This window comes from Hyposmocoma kahamanoa, unplaced genomic scaffold (assembly GCF_003589595.1).
Source record: "Hyposmocoma kahamanoa isolate Upper Pololo Valley unplaced genomic scaffold, ASM358959v1 66, whole genome shotgun sequence".
Lineage (NCBI taxonomy): Eukaryota > Metazoa > Arthropoda > Insecta > Lepidoptera > Cosmopterigidae > Hyposmocoma > Hyposmocoma kahamanoa.
Window position 1 is genome coordinate 5,233,606 of NW_020653854.1, and position 27,212 is coordinate 5,260,817.

A 27,212-nucleotide genomic window follows, 5' to 3' on the forward strand; every position below is an offset into this window, starting at 1 on the left:
TTTCTAAAGGTATTTTAATTTGAAACGCTACTCCGCGCGGTTTTAAGTTTCTAGTTCTTTGATTGTTGTTTACTTGTTTATTCATTTAGATGCAACCAAAAGTGACATTTTATCTCCTTACTTTCTCAAACTCGCATCTTAAAGCACAAAGTTTCTGAAATGCAAAAAATGGATTGTATATTATACAAAATTTGCAGGTTGATTTTCCAACACATTTCCTTCATATTCACACATTGGCTTGTAATTATTCTTACAAGTAATGCAACTAAATTAGCACCCATTATAAGAAATTTATAATAAACAGAAAGTTTTGCCATCTCTTGAATATTCACTCTTTATAAGATACGAGTTTAAGAAAGTAAGGCATCGATTTCTTGATATATTGGTAAACATCATAGGTAGTAGGTACATTTCTCTCAGAACACTTATTTATTTATTTATTTATTTATTTATTTATTTAAATGCAAGTCACAACAATATATTTCCATTAAAAATCTTATTGCTATGACACCCCGCGGGTTGTATGGCATTTGGTCCCTATTTTATATAAAACAAAATAATAACTTAAAATTACATTAAAATTTTATTTACAAATTACTTAAAACTACTTACGTAGGTATATATATGACACACAGTTATGCGGTTAAGCATAGAGCTTGAAGGCATACCGGCTTGTAAAACAATTCACAAATCCTAACTATCATCTGACTTATAATAGGAGCCAAGTAACTTTGCAACTATACCTCCATCCTCTTCGAAATTTCATCTGTCCTGGTTCCTTTAAACTGAAAACCAATACACGTGCAACTAATACGAAACAGTTTGTGTTGTGGGAAACAACCATTGCCAGATGATCTACCTTAATACATACTATAATAACAACTAACGGAATCTCGCAAAATAAGCTACCTGGAAATCTTATAATAGAATGTCCTACTGTATATGAAACGATGTTTTTTCGGACATAGGTACTTTTACGTGCACGTCTTTTCTTCTATAAAATTTTTGCATGAAGCAGACATTGAAAAGAGACCACATTTTTCGTACCAGCATGATATTATAACATTGTTTCATATCAATAACGCTGCGAGTACAGCTTTCAAAAAAGCTCTATTCACATTTGTTTCATTTATCATCGATAACTCAGTAATAAATATAACGTGGGACCAAATCTGCGTTCCTTGTCATGAACAACGCATTTGCATGTTGATAACTTTCAATATTTTTTTATGATGCTATGTGACGGGATGAACAAGTCGTGCGCCTGATGGTAAGCGACACGCTTGTCCATGTCCAACAGTTGCAGTGCCACTCAGAGCTTTAAATCTCAAAAATCTGAGAGCCACCGCCACTGCGCCCATCACCTTGAGACATAAGTTGGAAAGTCCCATGTGCCTGTAATTTCACCAGGACCTTACCTTTCAAAACCGGGAACGCAGTGATACTGACATTACTGCTTAGCGGTAGAAATAGGTAAGGTGGCAGTGCTGCCCGAGACGAAATCTTTCACAAGGAGTTCTACTGCTACTAAAGTTTATTTTCTTTAAAAAATATCAACTATGCTTATTTTGTTTAAATGTATATAATATATGCCAATAAAACTTTAAAAAAATATAAATACCGTTGTTTATGATAAGGACGGCAAAAATACTGTCGTAACACAAAATTGTACACTTGAGAAAACACGATTTGAAAATTTAAAACAAATACTGAATGAATTGTATTGCAAATAATGTGATTATTTTTATTTATACATAATATTGAGTTATCCATTTATAATAGAGATTATAAATTTATTGGTTTCATTCAATCATTTTTTTAACCTTCAAAACGTGATTTATCAATTCCACAATGCTGCGTTACCACAGTATTTCGTTTCATGTGCGAAATATAATAAAACGTATCAATTTTTCATTGTGTTTCTTCGTTGTTTCCACTACATCTTCGTTGGTGGTGCTGGTTATTTTTTTCATAGACTCCCTGGCTCAAATCCAAGCGTTTGGTGGGCCGGGCTAATTTGAAGCGAAATGTCTCATAATAAAGATGTCAAAGTGTTGAATAATCCTATGCAAGGTTTCTAGATACAATCTTATTCGTGACGCTCTGATTGTGTGTGATAAGGCCCGCTTCACGACACAAATATTACTGTCCTCTTTTATAACCAGCCGAACAAACTTACGAATAACATATACACACAACAAAAGTGTCTAGAGATAAAGTTTTTTTGGTGTTAAACGTGATGAAATGGCGACAGGTCACAGGCAGTATTTGCGATTAGCGAATGCCCCTTAAGCTAAAGAGGAAAATATACAAGACCGTCATTAGACGTGTCGTACGGTATGAATCAGAATGTTGGGCGATGAAAAGGGAGGATGAACGAACTGTGCATGCGCCGGAAATGCGAATATTGAAATGCATGTGTGGTGTGACGAGAAAGGATAAGATAAGGAATGAGTATATCAAAGGAAGTTTGAAAGTGGCGCCAGTGGCGGAAAAGATGGGGGTAATTTGTTAGCGTGGTATGGACATGTCATGCAGAGGGAAGAATGACATGTGACGAGAAGCGTTAGGTATGAATGTGGAGGGATATAACGGGAAAGGAAGGCCAAAGAAAAGTTGGATGGATTGTGTGAAAGATGACATGGATAAGAAAGGTGTGAGTATGGAAATAACGGCTCATAGGATAGAGAGTGGCTGAAAAATACACGTTGTGCCGACCCCACCTAGCATGGGATAAGGATAGGAGAAGAGATTAAAAAAAAAATCAATGCGTTTATATACATATTTTTATTCGCATATTTAAAGAAAAATATATTGATCCCTAGACTCTTTTAATGTGTGTATTTGTCATGTTTGACATCAATGCTGTGACATACCGAGGAAATATTTTATTTGATGATGCACTTTTTGTTCCAGGACAAAAGAAGGTGGTTTGGCCACCCTTGCCTGAAACCAACGGCTATCATTCACCACAGTCACAGGTTATTTTATATTATTTGTTATAAAGGTGTGGGTTTACATAAGTAGTGTACATAGAACGCTAGTTCTTTTAAATGAACTATTCGCATAGCAAGAGCTTGTGGTGATGGAAAGGCACGTTAATGCATGAAATTTTGATACAATGCCCCCGATTTGTAAATGCAAAAATTTATACTGTTTCGATAAATTGGTGTCATTGTAAAGTCCTGTTCACAAAAATATATTAAGTTTAGCGAATTAATCCAACAGCAAACGTACAACGCGCAGCAGCAGCAGCAGTACCAGTCCCCACCCCCCTCTCAGCAGTCCCAATATCAACAACCTCAATACCAGAAACCTCAGTACCAGCAACAACAGAATCAGTATCAACAGCCCGAGTACGATCAGCCTCAGAGTCATTACCAGGCATCACAGCCGGCGCAAAGCGAAGGTCGCCGCCAACAAGCCACAGGGTTGAGCAAGCTCATCCCCTTTGGCCCTGGTGTGACCGCGTCCCCCGCTCCTCCCCGTCAAGGCCCCACTTCCCCGGGCGTAGCGCAGCCCTACAGACAGCAGAACACTCGTTGGGCCCCGGTGCCAGCCCCTCTTTCTCCACAGGTATCGGTCCTATAATGATATTGAAGTCATTGTCGTTTAGTTTGTTTTTTTAGTACCTTTGCGCATTTTCGTATAGAGGATAAGTAAAGTGGAGACACGACGATTTAAGCTGGCAGCACAACATAGATGGTGACATAATATGTGCATCCCACGTTCTAAATTCTGCTGAGCAAATTACAGAAATTACATAAAAGTATACCTACAACATTTTTCGTTGCACTAAGGTTCAGGGTTCGAAGTGATAATTTTATTGTCATGATGAGTATCACGATAATTATCTGGATAAATATACTTTGATAATTGATATTTATAAAATTAATTGGAACAACAAAATGCTACCGTTAGCAAAACGATATGACATGTGTTTATTTTGTATCAGAGACGTATACAAACGTGTCAAATGTCAAACTCAAAAATGTCACAGACCAAAGATTTTACTTCGTGTTAATTTAGTTTTCTCACTGTTTGTTATTTTAAGTCAAAATTTAAAGAGAAAGCTATGCATCACCGTGGATAATTAAAAAATATATATATCGGATAATTATCAGATAATTATTATGATAATTATCAAAGAAAATAAATAATTTGACAATTACGAACCCTGCAAGGTTGCATATACATTTGTTGATTCAAAGATAAACCATTTTGTAACGCATTTAAGTATAGGTACATAATTCTAGCTGCCGTGTCTTTACATTATGTACTTTTTTATAAATTGCATCTTTTCCCTCCCTTTTGCTTTGACTTTGATTTTGCAGACATTATAGAGGTAAGACTCGTAAGTTTGCATTCGAATATGCATGCTAGATTTTTATTAACACACGGTAAAGTCATAACGGAGATTATGACATTTTCAACTTTTACTAGCCTTTTATTGTCTGCGTTCGCTGTTTATTACTGTGCTTTATACTGATGCAGGTCTAATGAGGTCAATAAGAGTTTTATTTGGTTTATTTAATGGGGTATTCTAATAGCCGTATTCTAATAAAATACCTAAGTGTACCTTCAGGTCTCGGCAAATATTAACAGCTATTACTTAAGATATTTATTATTAATACAATGAGTGCTAGGCGAGTGTGATTTGCCTCTTACGTTCTACGATAATATTACGCTACTAGTTTAGACTTCACTCTATCACTGTGCTCAAGTGTTTGCCAGGGACAATACGTCTATCATCTTCTTTGTGCAGATATTTGTCATTTTATATAAAAATTGTACTACAAATTATGAAGTGATATTAAGAAACAGCTCTTATTGACTGCATAAATTAGATGATAGTATCACTTGATTTCTTTCGAAAAAGTATCAAATATCCATATTTTTTTAGGCATACGGATCTCAGCCGAATTATTCGCCCCAGCCGCAATACTCGCCTCATCAACAACAGTATTCGCCTCAACAACAACAGTATTCGCCTCAGCAACAGCAGTATTCGCCTCAAAAACAGCAGTACTCCCCTCAGCAACAGCAATACTCTCCCCAGCCGCAGTACTCGGAGCCGGCGTACCAGCCCCCCCAAAGGCAGTTCGAACCCCCGCCCGCAACTATCACGCTTCGTCAGAAACAACCGGTTCATCAAAAGCCCCCTCCAGTGTTCCCAAGTCAACCAGCTACAACGTCTTTTAAAGGTGAGAAGCGTTCGTGATTATCGTCTTATTTAAAATCATGTAGCAACGTAGCTATATAAAAAAATTAACTGATAAACAAGCGTTGTTACTCAAATGATTTTACGAGAAGCCGTCTGTGTTTTAATATATTGGCTACAATCCTTTACTACTTTCAACCAACAATAAGTCTATCAAATGCAATTATTTTTATAGCTTTAAGTATTTACGCGTCCGCGGCATTAGGTGTGCTACACTCGTATGATTATAAAACCATGTTAGATAAATAGTTAACTAAAAATGTTTAGAGGATGCCTTTTGACTTTAAATCGTCATACAGAGAGCGGGTGCGGGATGGACTTACTCGCCCGCCCTCGGTGTGTTGTCGTCCATAAAAATAATACACGGAATTATGTGTTTCACGCTTGATCTAATAACGCCATATCTGAAAAATGACAACTTTTCAGGAGACAGGTTAAAGATCCAACGACCGAAATTAGATGACAACTTTTGGTGCATAAATAGAGCTATAAAATTTCCAATACATCATTTGTTTCATTGTAGTTGATATTATTTTTTTGTGATAATACTTTTCACGTATGATCACTCATGTTCATGTGGCTTTATTGTACCCTGGGTGCGAATTGCTGGACGCAGACGCACCCTGCTCTCGTCATTTTGTTTCTCTTTTGCCAAAACGGAATCTGAACGAACGAAATGAATATTTACGACGACAACATAATGCAAAATGAGAAATTACGACGGGTTATAAAAAAAACAGGTGTGTATGTGACTTTTGATAAACAAAGGCAATAAATAGCAAAATATCATAAAATACTTTGCAAACGCATGTGTTCCACAATGTTGCAGCAAGTATATTGCCCCAATACTGTCTTTTTATACGTCGATTTAGAACAATTAGTTGCACCCTGCAAGACATTAACCTTTGATAACGGTTGCTGTAAGAACCTTCTTTATGTAGGTAGCCAGAAGAATGTGAGAGATTACGCGGCTTTACTATGTCAACACAATGGATTTGCACTTAATGGCTATATTGACTTAGTTAACATTATAAAATAGATAACTTAATGGATTTTGAATGGCTGTCTATTTTAAGGTTTCAAATACGTTACGTACCTACTGCTTTAAGTAACGGATTTTTAGTACTGGCCAACTTAAACGGTGTCGATTCAAATTTTGATATTTTGAAATTTATTTTTTCTTTATTTTAACCATTGAGTATATAACCAGAAATGGAGATGAAATAAGGGCGATCCGTCTCTGGCAACTTATCAGGCTAATGGACCTTATATCACTTTTAAATATGAACTCTCGTTTGCGCTGAAATCACAAATTAGAAGGCTGAAATAGTACAGCTGTATGTACGTTTCCGTATATTCCAAAAATATTCTATATTTATTGTAATACAGATAATATATCTAACAATGGGGCTGTTCCATTCAGTGGTGTGGGGAAAACAGCAAAATATCTAATCACATTTCACCGGTAATTAAATATGTAATTTTCTAATTTTTCTCCATTATAGCAAAGCTCAAGTTAACTGGTCGATTTGAAGTGAAACAATTGACGACACCTGTCAATTGTTTCGAAAGGAGATGTCACAGTAATGATTTGGCAGAATAGTTTTCAAACAAATTAAATAACATTTCGTCTCTATTTCTGGTTATATCCCCTCGATGGTTTCAAAAGATTTCAAAAGTCCTCAATTCGACTGTGTTTTGTTTTTGTATATATTACGCAATTATTCCGACATTTTGTGAATCGATTTCGATGAATATTTTTTGTTGGGAAGGGGTTACCTTAGTAGTGGTCTCATTTAAATTTAAAGAAAATATTCCACCTCTAAGGATGGCAAATTAGGTGATGAATCCAGTTTATTGGATTACGCCCACTTTAAGATGAGTGATTACAATATAAAACTTGGTAAATAAATCAAACTTTTGAGGTTGGTATTTTTTTAAACTAGTTATAATTAAATTGTACAAGCTTTTTCAGCATAGTAACTTATGCAACTTCCTTGCAGTATAATGTCGCGCGAGTGATACAATTTGTACATTTATGAAAATGTCATCTATATTAAGAAGAATAGTAATTTTGTATGGAAAATAGTGACAGACATAACATTATTACGAGATATAATTATATCTTTTCTATGTAAAAAATCGACCTCAAAAGTTCGAGGAATTACATTTATTTGCAAAATATTATTGAAATCGGTTACCGGAAAGTGCGAGAAACCGGATTGATCTCCCAGTTTGCCACCTTTAGAGGCAGAATATTTTCTTCTTTATAAATGGGATCAATAGAGGTACCCTCTTTCCAACAAAAAAAGAATCATCAAAATTAGTTCACAAGTTATCGCGTAACTTGCACAAAAAAATACAGTCGAATTGAGAAACTCCTCCTTTTTTGAAGTCAGTTAAAAACAAACTGACTGTTCTTGACAGTTGTTGTCACAAAGTCACAAATTCGTTAGGGACAATATATAAAAACGAATAGTAAAAAAAGAACTTTGCACTAAAAGTTATTTATTATACAGCTTTTGCGTACATCGATGACAAAAATCCTTGGTCACTACCCGTTGGCCCCTTGCAGGTTGTATCGATCTATCATAATGGAAATATTGTAAATATGTGTACTTTTTTTATAATATTAATTGACGCGACGAACAAGTCGTGCACCTGATGGTAAGCTACCACTCAGGACTTCAAATCGCAAAGATCTGAGGGGCACTGCCACTGCACCCGTCACCCAATTGACAAGTCCCATGTGAATGTAATTTCACCAATACCCTTCTAAACCGGAACGCAGTAATGCTAACATTACTGCTTGGCGACAGATACAGGTAAGGTGGCAGTACTTCCCTCGACGAACTCTTTCACAAGAAGCTCTACTGCTGTTAATGCAAATGTTTTTATATAAAAGCAACATTTAGAGTTACTTATTAGGGTAATAGGTTATTGAGCGGTAGAGTTTAATCAATATGATGATTTCAAGTTTACCCTAATAAGGTCACATCTACGAAATGCTAACTTTTCAGGAGACGGATTTAAAGATTCCCCCAAAGACGTTAAACGCTAACTTTTTATGCTAAAACGGGAGAGTTATTATTTCATGTAGTTCGTATTATTATTCTTTGGACGGATGGTTGCATGTGGTATATTATAGGTACCAAGAGTACTATATATTTGATTTTGAAACACACCCAAGAAATAAACCATCGCAGGATTAATTATTCGCGCAAATGAACCGTTGCGCTTTTAAGCATTCGCGCAACAGTCCATTCGTGAAAATAAGCCGTCGCGCATTCAAGTTTGCGCGCAGCCGTCTTTGCACTATCGTTATTTACGCAATCGGCATTCGCACTCACGTAGGGAACCCATTGTCATATTCATACTTATAATATTACGACGACCTCCGTGTTCGAGAGGCTTGCACACCGGTTTTTATAGTGCCGCCATCTCTGAGGTCCCGGGTTCGATCCCCGGTCGAGTTAATGTAGAAAACTAACTTTTCTATATTGTCTCGGGTCTGGGTGTTTGTGGTAGCGTCGCTGTTTCCGATTTCCGTGCTGCAAGTGCTTTAGTTACTTGCATTGGGGTCGGAGCAACGTATCCGATGCTGTCTACTATTTAATTTTATAGGTATTATATTATGAAATATGTATGTGTCTAAGTATTTATCTAGTTTATAATAGTTTCATGTTATTAATATTGTATTACACAATTTTCTTTTTTGTGCACGTAAGCCCGTATTGTAGTTATTTCGGCTTGCATTTAGGTTTGCAAGAAGAAATTTCTTATAGACATAAGCAGTACCTTTTGTTTGTGTTATCCTTTTATTAAATGTAATTTGTGTTTTTTTCCTGTGCAATAAATAATAAAATTAATATTGCTGTACAGGAGGAGTCAATATGCGTGGAGACCAGAAGTGGCCACCGCAGTCGGTGAAGGAGGCTGTGGAAGCCGAAAATGAGGCCAGGAGGCAACTTGCCAAGGGCCCAGCCTGTCGGCCACGTAAGGTGAGGAAAACTATATTTCACCGATAAGTACTGTAAAGATACGTGTCTTAAGGACATGCCGGTAAAAATTATTAAAATGAACAAAGCGCATAAAACTGTGTGCTGCTAAATAAAAACGCTAATATAAAAACATAACAGTGCATGCTGTATATAAATCATATGTAACTTGTATATATTATTTAATTTATTTTAATATATAGGTACATATTTTTTACTTTAAAATACAAAATGTAACACTAGTTTAGTAATTAAAATTAAACTTTGTTCTTAATTACTTTATAATCAACTGCCTATTCCTCTTCCGATTTCTTGTTTAGGTATATTGTTCACGTCTTAAAATAACTCCAATTAAAAAGCCGTTATAAAGTAACTTTTAAAAATTGTAATGAAAAACTAGAAATAAAACGTGATATGTTCAAAGAATGAATTGTTCCATATACGACAAATTTTATGTTCGAAATGTCCTCTCGTGAATAATCCGAAATTAACAAAATATCAGCCAGGTACAGTTGATGCCCTAAGATACCTGATCTCGTAACAGACGATTTAGTGTGAGGAAAGGTGTTAAACAAACTTAACCTTTAATCCATGAGCCGCAAAATGCATTTTGATATGATCCTCGGTGTATTATTATTAGCGAATGACGTTTTAAGAAACTTCTTAAACCAATTTCAGCAGCAGTACAGCTCCTTGTGAAAGAGTTCGTCCAGGGAAGTACTGCCACCTTACCTGTTTCTGCCGCCAAGCAGTAATATTAGCATTACTGTGTTCCGGTTTTAAAGGGTAAGGGTGTTGGTGAAGTTACAGGCACATGGGACTTATCAACTTATGTCTCAGGGTGTCGGGCGCAGTGGCACTGTAATTGTTATGGACAGGCGTGTACCTTACCATCCGGCGCACGACTTGTTCCTCCCGTTACATAATATTATAAAAAGGACATATAATTACATTACATAAATGAAATATAAACTTTAATCAAAACGTTGAAACTGAAATTCCTTTACACTTTTCTGTTGAATGCGTAATCAAGCTCTCAGGGGGTCAGGTATCTTAGGTCATCGACTGTACTTCAGTTTTCAACGTAAATATGTACACGGTTTTAACCTAGTTTAAAGTTAACTTCCTACGAATATAATATAATAGTTTACGGGAACAGTTTACTTTTTTTTGTTGTTCAATAAACGATATACATACAGAATTTTTATCAGCGCTAATAGGTATTATAAGGACATTTTGAATACAATTGTTTGCCATCTAATCCAAGCGGTTTAATATACTATATCCGACACTTGAAAGTATCGGATTTAGTATACGATTCAACACTCTACAACTATCGGATATAATGTAATGTCAAATATGGAACAGATCAATTCTGGATTATGGCGGATATGGAGCAAGTGATCGTTGTTTGTTCTAGCTGAAGCAATATTCGCTCGCAGAACTCATTGCGATGAACGAGGTTTAGGCGTCGTTCGGTCTAAGGACATTAATACTTATTGTAAGTGGCGTATGGACCGGTGTTGCTTGGTCGTGATTTAACACGGCATTTGACTTTAATAGAGACAAAGTAGTTGCCACTTTAATATCGCTGCGGACAGGGTTGGAGGTGAAGCGAAACGCAAGAAATATTAGGAGACAATAAATAAACCTATTAATATCTTAAAAATGAATTTGTTACCAGTTTTCAGATATAAAGTTTAGGTTCTTGCCTGCGTACTATAATTTAAAAATAAAACAAATTTACTAGATACCTTAGATGTTTCCTTAGCAAGCCTAAAGTGTTAATGTTGAAAAGCCATGAAATCATCGAAGACTTCTTACTGAAACTAATTAGTTTTTACAATATTCTCTCGACAATACAACCTAGTAATAACCAATTACGTACAATCCGATTACGACATTGTTCAATTTACAAACTGTCTTTGAAGCGATGAGACAATCGAAATATGTATTGGACGTAATACAAATTTTCCGAGAAACAGTATAACTGCTTGCCTACTTCGCTCCGCCTTAGAAATCCTTCAAAAGACCCTGTGTAGGCTTCGCTCTACTTTTTCCAGAATCATGTATCACGTAATAGATTTAATAAATCATTTTATACATACTGATATTCATTTTCTTTCTCCTTACTATTGGCTTCGCGTTGTAGTCGGAGAAAATGCATGTTCAATCGTTTTACTCTATTACCTTTTTCATAGGTAGTAAAAGAAACGTCTACAGCCTTTTTCTATAATATTTCTATCAAAAAAATATGAAGTATTGACGGCAGTTCCTGAAGTAGTGTCATTTCATGAAGTTCATTAATAATTATATCAATAACTTTATAATTCAACAAATAAGTTTCTATCTAATCCCGTTTTGTGTATGTACCTACTTTATAAAACGTACGATTATACGTGTTTTTAACTAGATGTTTTTGATAATGCAAAAAACCTTACCAAAAAATATCCTTATGCAATTATATATAAAATTTAAATTGCAGGTACGCAAGGACTACACTTCCTTCTTTGCGCAGCACGCGCTCGGCCACAACTACCCTGGCTACCGTGCCCCTCCAGGCACTCAACACTACGAAGAACATTCTGGAAGATCATCTTATTAAATCGCTACTAATCCAAGATGAAGTTCATTTAAGACTCGCATGAGAAGTACCTACTATCTGTCTCTTTCTTGTGTAGAGAAATAAACCTCTCGTCACACGTGAGGAACAGTGATGATATCCATCGGGTCTCGAGTCAACTTCTCTTCTGAAAGAAGATTCATTCAAAATGCTGTTCAAATTTCATAACATATGGACTAATTTCCCTTTGACGTTTTTAATGTGTATAAGCGTGTCGTTAATTAAGAGGACAATCACATTTTAAACTTCAATACAATGTTCAAGGAATTCATTTCATTTTCATCACAAGGGCAACGGAAGGCAAACGAAGTCATATACTTCGAAGTGTAAGTACTTGTACAAGGCTTTAGGTATTAAAGTCTGACCGCATGTACAAGAACTATTGAATTAATATTATGTAGGTGTAATTTATTTCTAAACATCTAGTTTTTAAGTTATTAATAAAACAAAAATAAGAAAATACAAAAAATAGTACGCCATTAATTAATCGCTGTCTCTTTAATTTTTTGCGATTTCTACGATGTAAACGTGCGGCTTTATACATTGCGAACTTGCGACATTGTTTTTCAATGCTTCTTAATACATACCCGACTGTAAATAATGCTCAGACCAATATTATAAATTGTCTATTAAGGCCCACTTATATTAGAGTTCATAGTACCCCTACCCCATTGGGCTTTATTGCGAGTATGCTTACACAAGTCATATGACTACCTATGTGGGGTGTGTGCTGTAGGAGAAAACAGTTTAAATAGCACGCCATGTAGTCGTAGTGAAGTTAATTTGACGTAGTTGTGTTCCATTATAACAAACTAGTGGAGTAATTTCACAAAAATAATTGTATATCAATTCAATACAAATTTAATTACAGTGAATAGCAACATCTTTAGCCAGGGCTGGTAGCTGTAAAGGTATTTATCTAACTGGGCGATGAAATAATTTCTTAGATTTCTCATAGATGGCGCTACGGCTAAAGTCGTTAAAAACCAAATTCAAGATCCGACAACAAAGCTCACAAAAATTCGTGAGGTCCGCTGGTTCGTTCAGTGGCTTAGTTGGCATAGTATCTGGCACGGTTTGCTAGAAGACGTCGGTTCGAATCCGGCCGGATCGATGAATTTTTTTCTAAGTGTTCCCTCTTTGTATTAATAGTTATAATGGTAAAATTTAGAAATGATGTCTAAATATTCTTTACTGGTCAATTGGGCTTTAATGGATTACAAATAAGATATTTTTAACATTGGATAATAAAAATTGTAATTAAACACGCTTCTGCCAAAGTAATTAACAATATGACAATATTATTCGTATTCATGTTATTGGCTTAATGTGAAACTACCTAGTCATGCGAGATTAAACAAAAGTATTTTGTATATATAAAATTGTTGATCTGATATTTCATTATGTTATTTATATTTTAATGAAATAAAGAATGTAAAAACTATATTTGTTTTTTTCATCCAATATTCTTTTTTGTTTTTATGATATTTAAATCTCTCTTTCGAGGGGAACTGCCACTGCGTCAGTCACATAAAATTGAAGTCGGATATACATTCTGACGTGTCGTGTCGTGACGCGTCAGAACGGTATCGGTTTCATACACACAGCACAAGCCGTCACGATGCGACACACTTGTGACGATGTGACCTCTTTACACCGTCATCTCACGTTTTTATCGCCTTTTCTCCGGTTACTGGCCACTCGTTTTTAAATTTTGTATCTTTTTTTAATTCCTTTGCCTCGCCATTTTGATTTTATTTCGTTTCATCGTCACTCCCTGCCCGATCGCGGCAGCGAATACGTCTTCTCATTAATTTTTTTTTTGACCAGTTTACCAGTTACCGAAAATCTCTTGTGCGATAAACATTTTAAAGATCACAAGTGTTCATAAAACGGGTATAATATTTGTAAAACTGGATTTATTACTTATTTACCCTTTTGAATTTTGAACTTTAAGCCCGCTAAGCAAGATGTGTGGAGGCTGCGGAGGCTACTACTCTCCTGGCTATATTACAATTCATAGGACATGCTTAAGCAAAGCTAGCAACGCGCGTTTCACACTAATATAAATCTAACCATAAGAAATGTATGAATCCGATACCGTTCTGACGCGTCACGACACGTCACGTCATACTAATGTAAATCCGGCTTAAGTGCCTGTAGTTTAACCAGCATTACCCTTATATCATACCCTTCAAAACCGGAACACAATAATGCTCACATTACTGCTTGGTGGCAGAAACAGGTGCGGTGACAATACTTCCCTGGATGAACTCTTTCACAAGAAGCTTTACTGCTACGATTAATACTAGAAAATTAATGACTGCGAGGCAATACTACGGTGGGTCACAGATATTTAAACATATTACGTAGATGTTACAAAAATATCTTGATTAGAAATTGAACCTCTGTTCGGAAAGATTCGTACAATTTTTCCATTTCAAAACTCGACAGGGGCCACACCATAAATTTAGTATATAGTAGATCGATTTAGTATATTACCTACATACTAAATCGATGGGGCACACTAATTTTAGCGTGTCGGATTTGGACACACTAAAAGTGAAAAAAAACTGAAATGTCGGGCGATACAATGATACAGACAAATAATATAATCAAATTCGTTAATGTATCTTCAGATATAGTAAATGGTCCTACCATTCACCTAACGTCAACTCACAGTTGAATTGACAGTAGGTGAATCGATTGATTCAACGGAAGGTTAGTTTAGTTCATCATTTTAAAATTATGTGAAGCATCCCTGTATACTTTAAACACCCGACTTAAGGATTGTGTCACCGAAATGTCGTCCCAATTACAACTGTTCTTAATGTGCGATTTGCCATTAATGATTTAATCGTGTTGATACACGACAGCGGACATAGGAATCAGAATCTAAATTAAAACAAATTGGACTTTGAAAAATGAAATTCCCTTTAAATAAATAATAACAATGATAATGCTAGACAACTACAGGACTTACCTGGTCTGAAACTAGGAACTACTCTGAGCTATGAGCACCGCTGACAGTGTACACGGGGCACTACCCATATCACTCCAACTAGAAGTAATTTAGAAAATTTCAAACATTCGCTGTTCATTTCGGACTTACTGTGCTAACTGCTAAACCATAAAGGTCGTTAAGGTAAATAAAAACACAAATTCAGTAAGAAAATAACATGTAATATTACTATTATACAATAGATACACTGTGTACAATTCACACTGTTTCTAGTTCGAGGTGCTTCATAAATACTTCCAAAATATCAAAAGCAACTAGCCAAACTACATTCTAGCTAGTTTTATGTACAACATGTACAATTTTTATAGCAATTTCTATTACGCGTCTTAGCGGCAACCATGAAATAAATCAACTTTAGACCGAAAAATATATCAGGTGAAACTAAATGGCTTGTCTTTTTTTACTACACTCTGGCTGGTCACTAGTTGGCGAATGTTGGATGTTGTAGGGCCTTTAACGTGCCGTGAGTTTACAGTGACAGAATATTTCACAACTTTGTATGGCAATTTACTGCTCCTAGAGGTCGCCAGAGGTACCTCTAGCGACAACTTGCTGCACGCTAACGGTAGTTGAACTTGCTTTAGAGAAAAAAAATATTATTCTGTTCGAATATTCAGTCATATATTATTATTATATGTCATAAATAAAGGCCTCTGCTATAGGGCAAAATAATGAGTGATTCTCTCGCTGTGTTTGGGCGAAAATATTTTCCGTTTTTTTTTGTGTCCAATAAAAATAAGCACTTTATTAAAAATAATAAAACAATGTCATGTCATGTGTTTTGCGAATAATGTCTTATCAAATGTAGAGGATTTTTTACCAAAGTATTCACTCTTGAGTATTCAGAGTTTGAACCAGAGCAAACATTGAATAAAAAAAAAGTACGTACCTCTTTGTCTCTCTTAGTTATCAAATAAATGTTTGATATAATATTTGGATATATCATAGTTCATTCACGATGGTCATTATATAAAAGATTTTCAATCATTCGATTTTAAAAAAAACTAAAGATTTTTAAAATTCATTCATGTCCATTTCATGGTCGCGCTATACTAACAGTATTGTCAAGAAAGTGAAAATTGTATCTAAATAATATCACAGTACCACGGCATACTTAACTATTTCAAACATGTGAGGCGCGACTCATGCTGATGTGATTATACCTTTCAATAGGGTTATTTAAGACATCGTAACGTTTTAGTGTATTTCATATTTAATATTCAAGTTGCGTATCTTGCTCCAATTAATACCTTCAATGAACTTAGGAACGATACTATCCTTTTAAGTTTAAAAACAGTACAGAAGGATAGAGGCATTTTTCTACTATCATTAACCCAATTGATAACAGAACCGACTTTTAAATATCATTTATCAAAACTTCAACATTTCTATAATAACAAAATTAAATAAATAACAATATTGATTCAAATACTTATAAACAATAAAATATTTATCAACAATGTTACAAATTTTGTTTTTTGTGAAGGCACAAAAATTAATATTGAAACGTTTCTCAACAAGCCAAAACAATTCGTTTATGACAATGGAACGATCTTACAACTTAATATTTTATTTCTAACAGTGTAAATTAAATTTCAAAAACAAATTGTTTAAAAATTAAAGGAAACAAGTTATTTCCGGACCTCCCAATAGTGGCGGTATTATTAGGTTATGATACAATATACTTGAAAAAAAAAAAGTAAGTAACTTATTGCAATAAGTCTGCGTGAAGCAAAGGGATGAAAGCGACGTTTGGGAATTTTTTTAATTTTAATTTAAAAAAAAAGTCTTGAAAATGCACTTATTACTATGTTAATGTAAATAAAATACAAAGAATCACTCACCCCGCGTAAGTTAGCAAAAATATTTACATTATTACTATATTTTAATTATTTTTCTGTTTATTCTAATAAATATCAGTAGTTGCTTGATTTAAGATCGAGACAGTAAAATTATTTCTGTAGCGAGTGATAGTGACGCGTGATAGTGATATGGACGCATGCAAAGTGCGGATACGACGATAGTAGGCAGTAAAGTAATCAATTACCTGTTCTAAGTTTCCTTTTATCTAATATATATTATTAGCTTTGTATAGAAGATGACTATTAATTATAATCTTTAAATCATTTTTAAAACTGTGAACAAATTTATTACCATAGAAATAGTATTGTTCTAAGGTAGATAATATATTACTTAAAAATATTTTTCACGTTTTTCATTCTGTTCCAAAAAATTGTAATCTGTGCACCGGCAAAACACGTGTCGCGCGACAGCTTTCAATAGTCGATTACTATGAACGTAACATATCTTGTGTATAAGATCATCGTTATTAGGTGTTTTAGATTCTCCAAGCGAGGGCGAGGGTCCTAAATTTAATTTGTTTCCTTTAGTAATTTTCTAGTCAATTGACATAATTTAGCATCTCAGCGGAACCAGCCACCAACTCATGTTTCGTAGCTCTCGCCAGTTCACTCTGTATAAAATAAAACTTTGTCTATACTCTCACTTCAAAGAGACGAGCTTATGAGAAAGAAAGAGAACTCATATATGGTAGAACTCTCACATTATCGCATAAAGCTATTCTCTCTCTGGTAGGTCAATACAAGTAAATGTCCTGTCATTGTATTGGTGTCAAGTCACTCATGAGGTGCCCATTTACGTCATCAGCATAACAACATCATTCATTTATAAATGCATGCGGTCTATTCGCTAATTGAGTCTTCCGTAGTGTAATTTATCTTAAAATTAAGTCTAAAAGCGTTCAAACCGCGTTGAATAACATCATACTAGAACGAATATTCAGTCTTAAGCCTGAAATTATCGCACATATAATAACATATTCTATAAACAAGTAAGCTGATAAAGCTAAACCTTAAATTAAAAACAACCAATCAAAGCGCTGAATTGTAATTGACGTAAGGTGTGTGTTTGATTTTGATTGGCTAATGTATAAAACGCCACCTATTGGAATAAATTCTCATTTTTAAAAATTCTCAACATTACTAATTTATGTAAATGTAACGAAAGCTTTAATTTTTGCGACCATTATTTGAAGTAGCTAATTTACGTAACTTTAATTAAAGTTTTTATTTGCTTATCACTTTCTATAGTAAATTTGTTCATTAGTTTGTTTAATTTTTTGTGACTATTCGTTCAACATTTTCAACTATGTACCTAGCTATGTAGAGGTAGATAAAAAGGCACACGAATACACCAATATACTGTCTAATATTGGAACTATGAAATGAAAATTACGATTATCACTCTTGTATTTATAAGAAAACCTTCATGAATGTAAACAATTCGTGTTTATAATCATTAACAACTTGGTAACTTTTTTTTGAAAGCCTAACCTAATCACGTCGACAGTTTATACAAATTGATATCTTGTAGGACTGCTTGAAATAACGAAAGAATTCCAATGTATATAACGAACACTTTCAATGATAATTATTTGTATATTATATGATACAGCTCATACTGAATGCGGCCGAAAACCGTAGTTTTTAGAGATTGCTCCAATAAGAGCTCGTTTAGAATATACCAAATTTATTCAAATGTTTATGAAGCCAGAGTAGTACGGGCATAACGGAGAACCAATAATTGAAGAAAATCAAGAAGCGTTCTGAAAACATCCGTTTCAAATCCAATAAGAGAATCCACATTCAGACTTCGGTCTGTACCTGTAAATCCACGTTATGAAAGTAGGGCTCAGACCAGCGAGAAACCCTGCGTCTGTTGTATTGCTTGTGTGAGGTAGTATTTAAGGCGTTCTTTCGTCTTGTACCGTGGGAGATCAAGAAGATTGAAGCAGGTGTGAGCTACTGGGTAGTATCGGTCATCTGCTACGGGCTGGATGCGGATCTAGAATTCAAATATGTATATTAAGTAGAGTTTAATAAATATGACGATTTCAAGTGTAATTTGCTTACATATGAAATAAAGTTGGTTTGATTTTGAGATTGAGGTTTGAAAATTGGCGATTATCCTCCGGCATTCTATCAGACATCGGGGTAACGACCCCTTAAGTAAGTTTTTGTTGAGATTTTTAATAATACACCACCACAACAGTCGCCTATCATAGCGCTCAAAAATTTAACCATCTGAAAGCTGTCGGCCATTACACAAGCTTTCTGTACGTTGCAATACCGTACATTATATTTATGCAACATTTTACGTGTCCAACATAAAGAATTCAATTATTATGTTATTAAGTCACCAAAAAACTACACAACAAATAAAAAAAATCAACAAGAACCAAACAAAAAGTTAACATTAAAGCATAAAATCAACTGTAACCATAACGAAATTGGAACAATTTATCTAAACACAAAATGCAAAACAAAAGAAAGCGACCAGCTTACAAGGTGTTTGCACTCATATTGACGTGTTTATGGGCAATAGCCGATTCGATTTTACGGTGTAAATCTCCGTCAAATAATTGGGTCATTTAATTTTATCTTTATCATTTCATTATCTTTCTACTTAATATACTGTAATTTTTATTAAAAATTACAACCGCAACCAACATTATTTGTTTTTGGTACATTATGACAAATTTATTATTTCTTTTTGTAACCTGGTTGAGAGATTAGTTAGAAATAGTATGCGTGCAATGAAAAATTGTCGCCTTACTTTCTCAAACTGGTATTTTAAAGCACAAAGTTATTGAAATGCAAAAAATGGATCGTATATACAAAAGTTGCAGGCTGATTTCAGATCACATTTCCTTCATATTCACACTGGCTTTTACCAATTCTTAAAAAAATACATCTAAATTGACACCCTTGATAAGAAATTTAAAATAAATAGAAAATTAAGCCTTCTCCTGAATAATCACTCATTATAAGATATGACTTTGAGAAAGTAAGGCATAAAAATGGGAAATGTCACAAGATTCGTCCTATGTGAAATGGTCTATAATAAACATTTTCAAAAGTAATCATACTGTGATGTTCAAGTCTATGGAATCACGTACATGTTTATCTTTAAAAGCAAACCGACAAGATAAGTGAAAAGATAGTTCAGTAGGATGAATTTGAATCTCCGCACCGTTGCGCTCGAGGCGATAGCCTATTCATAAGGATCAAGATATAAACAAATGTACTCACTTTGATGTCCCTCATACCCTGTATCGGCACTCTGTCGCTACCGGTGAGGAAAAGCAGGAACTTCTTCTTGTCTTCCAGCGTTAGCTCGTGGAATACCTCCCAGAACCATCTACGAGAGTAATTATGTTTTATGTAAATATCTCGTTATCTTAATAGCAATATGAAAATTTAGTGTTCAGTGTCTCGCTGGGTTTTTCACAATTAACCATTGTGAAAAAGTTGGTAATAAAAATAAGGCTTTCAACTATCAGAATCCCTGCTTAAAGTACACTCGATCACTGCCGTAGGACGTTTATATATTGATCTAATTGCACATTTTACAATTAATAGCAGAAGAGGTAGAGTTTTTTTAACACTAGTGATTATCTAGAGGTGTTCAGCCTAGTCTTGTTGCCCTAGTTATTAATCCAGCTGTCCATAATCCGTTTGCGTACATGTACCACTTCAAACCTAGTTTTATGTAATACATTTTTATGTATGGACCCCACTCACCCTAGTATCTTTTAGGCCAAACAGTTTAGTTATTTTCCAATGGAAGCTTACTTTCATCAGAATAAAATAAAAAATAGTAGCAGTAGAGGTCATTGTGAAAGAGTTAGTCCAGAGACGTACTGCCACTTTACTTATTTCTGCCCTCAAGCTACTGCTTGCCGGAACCGGCACTTCAAACCGGAACGCAGTAATACTAACATTCCTGTTATGTTATCATTACTGCGTTCCGGTTTAGAAGGGCAAGAGTCCTGGTGAAATTACAGGCACATGGGACTTGTCAACTTAGACTTTTGCGATTTAAACCTATGAGTGGCACTGCAACTGTTATGGACAGGCGTGGAGCTTCCCATCAGTCGCACGACTTGCTCATCCCGTCACTTGATATTATAAAAAAAAAAATGTTTACCTGCATTCCTTATCTTGTGGGTGGAATCCGTTTTTGTACTCGCAGTTGCTTTCAAAGACGTCCCAATCGTACTCCTCGTTGCCAATCACTACCGACATCAGCTCATGCGACCGGAACAGCTTTATTATCCTGCCGCCGCATACCTGTTATGTCCAGTACACAGATCTTACTAATAAGGAATACATAGCGATGTATTATAATATTATAAACTAATACACTTGAGTACAAATAAATAGACGTCTATTGACGTTGGAAATAAATCTTGACTTGATATAAATTACTGCCAGCGCCATCTGACGACATCGTTGTTGTATTAAGTAAGGTCATCAGAAAGAAAGATCGCTTATCGTAATTCAAATTACTGTAAGCGCCACACGAAGGAAGATCATATGTTGTACCACTACACCATATCGCATATGAAATCAAATACTGTATTAACGTAAAATTGTGAAATTGGGAATTACTATTTTTTTCTATACACAAAGAAAGTCCACGTATAATTAATGTCGCGAATAACGCGATAATCAATCATTTGGTGAGTAAACGAAATTCACCCATTTTTTATATTGTGGTAACACTGCTTTGCCTTTGCTAACATGTTATTTTGACACTATCGAGACGGCAGTAAGGTCAACTGGCTGTGTAAGTGAATGTACCCTAAGAGACAAACAACTGGTAAGTTCCTCTATGTACTGTTTAACATTACGACATGCACACGGTGGAAAGACACACAACTAAGTTAATTGTCGAGTTTAATATTGTAACGAAACATGTTCTATGACTATGAATTTGCCACGTGCTGACTCGACCCGCAATAGACTAGCCTCATTGACGCTTATGACTGTAGGTGCTTATCGTTGTCATCAATCGGATCGGTAGTAGCTGGCATGTACGCTTGCACCGCGATTACTAGCTATCGAAGCTTAAAACCTGTTGGGCAGAGGTTGGACTAAAGGGGAGGCTGGAGGCCCCGAGTGGACGGGGCACTTCGCAAGGTGTCCCGCCCCAGTACACAGGCGAGATGTGGTGGGGGTAAACGTATATTATAATAATAAAGGAACAGTAAATTGACCTTCTAATAAAAATGGAAGTAAAGGAAGTAAAATTTGGTGGTGGTGTTTGTGACTGTAGTTGCGCTTGTTATTTATTTTAGTAATTTTATGCGGAGGAAGGGTGTGAAAATTAACCATGAAAAAAAATTCAACACAAGCGCAGCTATTTTGCACGATTTAACCGTCTCTGGGTACGCGGAGTAGTAAATTAATTTACTTCCATTTTATAAACATGCGACTTCCGCAAAGTAACGCCTGAATCTATGAATTGCTTAACTCACCTTCTGGAAGCCCTGATTGAAAGCTTTGAACTGGTTCTCCACGGACTTGTTTAACAAGAAATCGACGTACATCTCCACATACTCGTCTTTGTTTTCATATGTGACTGAGATGTTTACGCCATTCTCTTTAAGTGGGTGCACTTGGATCTCGTCGAATACCACTGTGTTTACAGCAAAGCACAGGCCGAACACCTGCATAGACAAAACGCAAATTCTACTGTTTCAATAATAATATAATAATACTTAGTTTGGTATAGATAAAAGTAATATTTTCACTAGAAGAAATAAAACGGACAAGAGGGAATATTTAAACGACAAATATTATTTCGAGTTATTAGCTTTTCGCGAGTGTTACAAATTGGAAATGAAACTATTTTCTCAGATATAAATCGCGTATATTTGTTTCTCAAACAAACAAGTCAGCAATGATCATGAGACCTGTAAAAACACCGAAACGCGATGTAGATCTGGAAATTTAATTCCATTTTCAAATATAATTCCGTTAATACGCTAAGATTATCTCAGCTTAGAGATAATGAGGAAATCCTATAGGCGGTTTTAACACTCTTTTCTTTCTTACTTCAGTACATTACGGGTCTAAAAATTTTAATAGGAAATAAGTTTACTATACACTGACCTAGAATCCAAAACTTTTTGTAAACAAAGAAATTTCAATATAAAAAAGGATCAATATAGTAGCAATGGCGTGTGGTTTTGCTTGTGCCGTAGATAAAATATTAATTTAAGTGCTGATTTCTACAATCAAACGTTGACACTCAAAACAATTTGTAATAATACAAACACAACAACAAAGTTGAAAAATTAACAGTAACTGATAAGTGATAACACTAAAAGACGACAAGAAGGTAACACTTAAAAACCATAACAAACAATAACAACAACGTAAATAGCGAAAAGCTATCAAAACCAAAAATTGTTTCGAGCTTATGCTATTCGCTTCGATGACAGCAGTGTCGTGAAATATTTTCTACCAACATTTCCACGTCTTTTTACAACTTTGTCAAAAAAATAACTTCGCAAAAATCAATACGTCAAAATCATTTTACGACCACTTTAGCTAGAATATAAACCTTAACTTATGTTTTAGACAAATTGAGTAAACGTTTATTTGGAAAGTATTTTCTTTAGTGTAGTAACCCCTATGTTTATATCTCTTGGATTCCAGGTCAGAGTATAAAATAGTTGTTTACCGTATAATAATAATAAGTAGTGAAAAAAAAATTAAACAATTATTTTAAAGTAAAACTAATCTTCCAAGACATACATCTTCAACATCCTCATCAGGATACTCCAGCAGCTGCTTCAAACTATTAGCCAGAGTCGGATACAGGTCATGCAAGTCGTCCAACATTACAGTCTCGCCAAGCAATTTTTTGTACAGCACCAAGGGGAACGGTACGTAGATTATTATAGAGTTGTAGATTGCGAGGCCGTAGATCGCACCTGGAAAGTTGGGACTGTATAATACACTTGATACCATAAATTAGATTAAGTTAAAGTAGTGGCTTCTAGAAAAACAATTCTGTGTCTTTAAAGAATTCCTTATTTCTTAAAATCAAATGTCACTATGTAATTTCTATCGAATCTTTGATTATTTGTTATTAAGTCAATTTTATTTTTAGGATTTTAAATAAATATATGTTACGGTAAATGGTATAGATAACTGACCAGTAACGTATAACATTGTTACCAATAAATAATTTCATTTCATTTTTCAATAAATAAATATCATGAATCTAATATTCATTTCAACATCACAAACGTTGCTCTGATCCAAAGTAAGTAGCTAAAGCACTTGTGTTATGTAAATCGGAAACAACGATGTGTGGTACCGCCACATACACCCAGACCCGAGACAACATAGAAAAGTTTGTTTTCTACATCGATCCCCAGGGACCCACTCTAACCTATAAGGAGTCCATGTAAGGGGGAAAAAAGAAGATGCATGCGACATTAATAGGTTAGTGTGGACCCCATGTAAGCAGCTCGTGACCAAATTTTGGGATTTCCATAAATGGAATACATACATAATACTTTCTTCTAATAGACATAGAAATTACCCAAGTAAGCATTTCACAACAAATTAGATATGGTAGCTAAATTCGGTAAGATAACTGTAGAAGTCTTAACATGTGTTTTTTCATATAAATTTCTCACTGTACAATGGTAGGTCAATTTTACAATAAAACATCAAAATGAGTAGCACTGTGCTAACTGTCAAAAACTCATTTGAAGTTGATAAATTTGAAAAAATAATCCTTATTACATAGGCAGTGGTCTACGCAAAACAGAAAAAAATGTGAATGGCCACTTTTAACTAGCGCCTAACATTTCGATTTTTCTATTGAATATCATTAAGCTTTACTACAATTATAAATAAAAATTTTTTTTCGTGAAATTACTCTACTACTTTCTTATAATTACAAAGAAAATTTCTTCCATCTGACAGGACTCGAAATTGCGTATGCCAAACTAGGGCCACCGGTCTATCAACCGAGCTAGAGTCCTATCAGATCGAAGGATTATTTTTTTGTGTTGGATCTTTGTGTATTAACAATCTAACATTTTGTTACTTAGTAATAAGTCGTCAAAAATCAAAAATAAAGATCAGCAACAAGGACAGAAAAATTCGTAATGTCCGCTAGTTCGTTACGTGGCTTAGTTGGCATAACATCTGGCACGGTTTGCTGGATGATGATGTTTCGAATCCAGCCGGATCGTTGTGTTGGATCTTTGTATTAATAATTATAACAAACTAGTGGAGTAATTTCGCAAAAATAATTGAATTACATGATGGTCAAACATCGTGACATTCAATAAAAAACTTAAAAATTACAATTTTGTTATTTATTTTATATTCCATAAACTTACCAATCAAATAATACATAACATCGTCCTCGAAAGGGTTGTTAGAGAACCAAATCATGTTGGTTTCCTCAGATTGCTTAAACATGCCATAAACTGGGTCAAAAATCTCTTTGAGCAATAGTAAAAAGAATTCTTTCTTGACGCCACCTGCGTCCTCTGCTTCTTCTCCCACGAACTCTACCTGGAAATGCATAGAGATAATGTAGAAAAACACACTTTTGCACATAGAAAAAAAAACTGCTGTTTGTGTTCATCATTGCGACCATTTGTCGGTGAGAGCTTTGACCTGACCTTGCCAACTGTTACTTATGTATAGAGCAGTCTTATGAATAGTCTGCAACACACAGGCGGCAGTATGAAAATATATTTAGGAGCAAACAATCCGAGCGAATGCCGTTACTTTTTACATCTACTGGTTATTTCTAGGTAGATACTGAAATAATTACCATGAAACCAGCGATAGCTTTGTTTTAATTAACTATCTCTCAAGTGTGAATGCCATTTACAACATCACTGCTTTTCAAGAAGTGGTCAAAACCAAACTTATTCATTATTAGACTTATTGCAATGGTATACAGTTATTAACTAATTGTTCGTAAAAATATACATAAAAAAATTTTGCTTTTCTGTATTTCTTCTTGATATACATCATGTATCGTAATTGTTAAACGTACGTGTACTGAGTTGTTCTTTTTGGAATAAATTATTTTCTATTTCATTCCATGCCATTACATTTAGAATGTGTTAAATTTTATTGTAACTGTGGCGAAAGTTTTTTACACCGAAACTTTTTTAGTTTAGTAAAGCATCTTTCCGATGAATTTGATGTTTTTGATATGTAGTCGTTGTTTTATATTATCTATAAATTGTATTAAAATAGAATATTCGCTTCTAGTTGCCGGTTGTTTGTATCCGGCACAAGACACGTTTGCGCGGCGTCTAAAGCCATCGACATGTTCTACTTACCCGTAGCGGTTTCTTCAGCTGCGAGGTATCGTGATTACTAATCTGCAACATTGTATCCCTTACAATATGGTTCCTTGAAACTGTTAGGCTCAAGAACTGGTCCCTGTGGTACTCATACGTGGGGTCTATGAAGAGTCTTGTGAAGGCCTGTGTCGCTGCCCGGTTGATAGCCATTTGCATCTGTATCTGCTGATCGATTTTCAGCAGCAAAGATTTGCAGGTCACGTCGAATAGGAACGAGTAGTTGCACATATGTGGTTGTGATGACTGGGAAACAAAATAAAGATATAGGTAAAAAGTAACAAGCTTATAACAATTTTAGATACACACTTTAAATTATATTAAATTCAAGGTTAATTGTTTCTTAATTAAAAATGTTAGTTTAGATCTAAGGAAGATTTTAGGCAGACAATTTTAGAGTTATTTGCGTATTTGTAATGTGCCGTGTTACGACTCAGATGAGTCATGTTTGCTGATAAGACAGACAATGTAAAAACTACTGGTCACCCTATGGAAAGGGCTATGTTGGGTATCTCTCTCCGGGATCGATTCGGAAACACATAGATCCAGAGAAGAACCTTATCGACGTAGCCAAGGTGTCAGACAGTAGAAAGTGGTAATGGTAAGGTCATATACGTCGTGGACAAGATCACAGATGGGGTAGGAGAGTGCTTGAGTGGACCATGTCAAAGTGGCAGGTAAAAATTGGATGACGAAAGCACAAGATCGGAAGGAATGGAGAGTATTGAAAGAGACTTCAGCATTGGGTGGTTAGAGGGTGAAAAAGAAAAAATATTAAATCAAAATTTTCTATTTAACATGCCTAGCGGTTTAATTATTTTATGATATTAAGCGACAGACGAACAAGTCGTGCGCCCGGTGGTAAGCGACACGCCTATCCCTGACAGTTGCAGTGGCAATCAGAGTTTTAAATCACAACGACCTGAGGAGCACTGCTACTGTATCCGTCACCCTGCGCCATAAGTTGACAAGTTTCATGTGCTAGTAATTTCACCAGCACCCTTGGCTTTCAAAACTGGAATGTAATATGTGAGCATTACTGCTTGGCAGCAGAAGTAGGTAAGGTGGCAGTACTTCCCTTGACAAACTCTTTCACAACGAGCTCTACTGCTACTATTTTAATTCTGGTG

The 27,212-nt window shown here is 35.1% G+C and overlaps 2 protein-coding genes across 7 annotated transcripts in view; one reads left to right on the forward strand and one right to left on the reverse strand.

Annotated features, from left to right (window-relative positions):
- LOC113231659 (ataxin-2 homolog) overlaps positions 1 to 12,504 on the forward strand; it is a 54,150-nt gene extending 41,646 nt beyond the window's left edge. For 4 of the 5 annotated variants that reach the window (XM_026466090.1, XM_026466093.1, XM_026466092.1 and 1 more), the window contains 5 exons: positions 2,917 to 2,981; positions 3,229 to 3,576; positions 4,904 to 5,204; positions 9,104 to 9,222; positions 11,705 to 12,504. In XM_026466090.1, the coding sequence (XP_026321875.1) occupies positions 2,917 to 2,981; positions 3,229 to 3,576; positions 4,904 to 5,204; positions 9,104 to 9,222; positions 11,705 to 11,824 (953 nt within the window). In that variant the 3' untranslated portion in view covers positions 11,825 to 12,504. Of the gene's footprint in view, positions 1 to 2,916; positions 2,982 to 3,228; positions 3,577 to 4,903; positions 5,205 to 9,103; positions 9,223 to 10,639; positions 10,721 to 11,704 lie in introns of all 5 variants that reach the window. The other variant, XM_026466091.1, reaches the window with a different exon arrangement.
- Positions 12,505 to 15,075: 2,571 nt separating this feature from the next.
- The window catches only part of LOC113231747 (probable E3 ubiquitin-protein ligase HERC4), a 40,127-nt gene continuing 27,990 nt past the window's right edge, over positions 15,076 to 27,212 (reverse strand). The window contains exons 14-20 of one of the 2 annotated variants that reach the window (XM_026466246.1): positions 26,062 to 26,328; positions 25,099 to 25,276; positions 23,492 to 23,670; positions 22,207 to 22,398; positions 20,874 to 21,016; positions 19,976 to 20,084; positions 15,076 to 18,728 (exon numbers count right to left, since the gene is read on the reverse strand). In XM_026466246.1, coding sequence (XP_026322031.1) covers positions 18,576 to 18,728; positions 19,976 to 20,084; positions 20,874 to 21,016; positions 22,207 to 22,398; positions 23,492 to 23,670; positions 25,099 to 25,276; positions 26,062 to 26,328 — 1,221 coding nt within the window. In that variant the 3' untranslated portion in view covers positions 15,076 to 18,575. The remainder of the gene's footprint in view (positions 18,729 to 19,975; positions 20,085 to 20,873; positions 21,017 to 22,206; positions 22,399 to 23,491; positions 23,671 to 25,098; positions 25,277 to 26,061; positions 26,329 to 27,212) is intronic. The other variant, XM_026466247.1, reaches the window with a different exon arrangement.